The 2038-nt window shown below is 54.7% G+C and overlaps 1 protein-coding gene across 1 annotated transcript in view; it reads right to left on the reverse strand.

Annotated features, from left to right (window-relative positions):
• Positions 1-2038, reverse strand: part of RPTOR (regulatory associated protein of MTOR complex 1) — a 425613-nt gene that overhangs the window by 50504 nt on the left and 373071 nt on the right. The window contains 2 exon segments of the mRNA XM_023729162.1: positions 8-102; positions 1218-1411. Coding sequence (XP_023584930.1) covers positions 8-102; positions 1218-1411 — 289 coding nt within the window.

Below are 2038 nucleotides of genomic sequence, written 5' to 3' on the forward strand. Positions count from 1 at the left end.
GCTGCACTGAGGATGTGCCGGTGCTGGGGCTGCAAAGGGACCGTGACCTGGCCGCCCTGCCCCGCCTGGTGCGGGGACAGCGAACGCCCAGGGAGCAGGGCGCTGGCGGCCGTGGCGGAGAGGGGGCAGGCTTCCCAGGGAGGAGGCCCTTTCTGGAGGGGCCTAGTCAGCATTTTACATAGAGAACTTCTACAAAGATTAACAGAAAAGTATAGTGTGCTTGCTAGGTATCAAGGCTGGGGTTCAGGCTGAAGAGCGAGCTTAGTCTCCTGGACTTGGGGTCTCCGGCCAGCCTGTTGGCCCCAAGGCCACGGCCCCATCCCAGCTCCAGGGCTGTGCCGGCTCCCTGCCCCTCCCCGCAGCAGCACTGGCAGAACCAGATACACAAGCCCACTTGGCCTCAGGGGTCCCAGGAAGCTTCCCTCCCGACAAGGGACTGAGACCAGAAGACAAAGGGCAAGCGAGAGTCTTCCCTCCTTCCTACGTCAGCGTCTCACAGGGTGGCAGATGCGTCTCAGGTGAGACGTTCTCTTAGTCGGACGGAAACGTAAGTGACCTGCAAGGATGTATGTATTTGTATGTATCGTATGTCCACGTGCATATGTACGTGTCCATGTGTATACGTACGTGTCCATGTGTATATGTACGTGTCCATGTGTATATGTACGTGTCCATGTGTATATGTACGTACACAGGTACATGCATGTGTCCGTGTCCATGTATGTTTATACGAATGTGCATGTCTATATGTGCACGTGTGCGTGTACATGAATGTGCACGTGTACTTACATGCGGACACGTGTTGTACATGTGAGCTTTGGGCTGTCCCATCTTGGGGTGAGTGGGGTATTTTAGAAATATTTCTGTTTTATGCCAAGGGTTTGGATTCGTGTGTGAGAAACTTCTTAAACAGAGATTCCCAAAGGCCTGCCGGGGACTCCTGGGGGTGTATAACCAGTGCCCTACTGATGGATCAGAGGACAAACGCATGCTTCTGTTGACTCAGTAAGTCATTTTTCTGCAAACAACTGAGCTTGCCTCTTGGAACACACCCCAGGTGTGTCACTCAGTTAAAACATCAGCATGACTGTCACCAATGCTGTTAGTGACTAGTGACGCGGTGGGAAGGTCCCTCACGGGGACGTGCTGTCAGGCCAGGGGTCTCGCCGCCCTCCCAGGGCCTGGCACCCGCGCAGAGCCTGTTCCGGCCCCGCTACGTCTTCACGGAGAACAGTGGGGAAGCAGAAGGTGACGACGGCATGAATGCTGACGCCAGCAACGAAGGAGAGCAGCTGCCATGGGCCCTCGGCAGGCCTGGGGCCGTGACGGGCTTCCCGGACGTCACCGCGTTCAACCCTCGCACCCACTCTCCGGGCAGGTCCTGTTCCAGCTCACAGACGAGGAGCTGGCCCTGCATGGTGCAAACGGCGAACGAGCTCGGCTGCTCACTGAAAGGCTGGAGGTTCGAGTCCACCCAGAGGAGCCTTTGAAGAAACGCCTGGTAATCTACTTCCAAAAACTCAGCCACTGAAAACCCTACGGCACACAGTTCCACTCTGACACATGTGGGGTCACCATGGGCCAGAACAGGCTCGACAGCACTTGGGTTGGTTTGGCTTTGGTTTTAGTTAAGGAAATGCAATTTGAACTACATTAAATAGACATCAGGGTGTCTGTACGCAGCCTGGCAGAGCCAGCTGAAACAGGAAAGCAGAAGGTGTCCGTCAAGAACATCCGGCAGCTTTACTCTGGCCTGGAGCTGCCCGCACGCTCGCTGAGTTAAGGCCTCGTGGTTTGACCAGCTTGAGGGGCCAGATCACTGACGACCTGACCTGACTCTGGACTCTGACAGAAGCCGCAAGGACCGAGGAGAAACTTGTTCTGAAAGTGGCATATCAGCAACTAACCGATGTCACGAAAGTGAGGCTCTAGGTATGAATCACAGTCCTAACGGTACTTTCGGACATGCGTTCCTGGGTATGTATCTGTCACCTTGGCCATCAGTTTATAAGTAAATCATTTTACTTTAATCAAGTAC

The sequence above is a fragment of the Trichechus manatus genome, unplaced genomic scaffold (genome assembly GCF_000243295.1).
Source record: "Trichechus manatus latirostris isolate Lorelei unplaced genomic scaffold, TriManLat1.0 scaffold00028, whole genome shotgun sequence".
NCBI classification, from domain to species: Eukaryota; Metazoa; Chordata; class Mammalia; order Sirenia; family Trichechidae; genus Trichechus; species Trichechus manatus.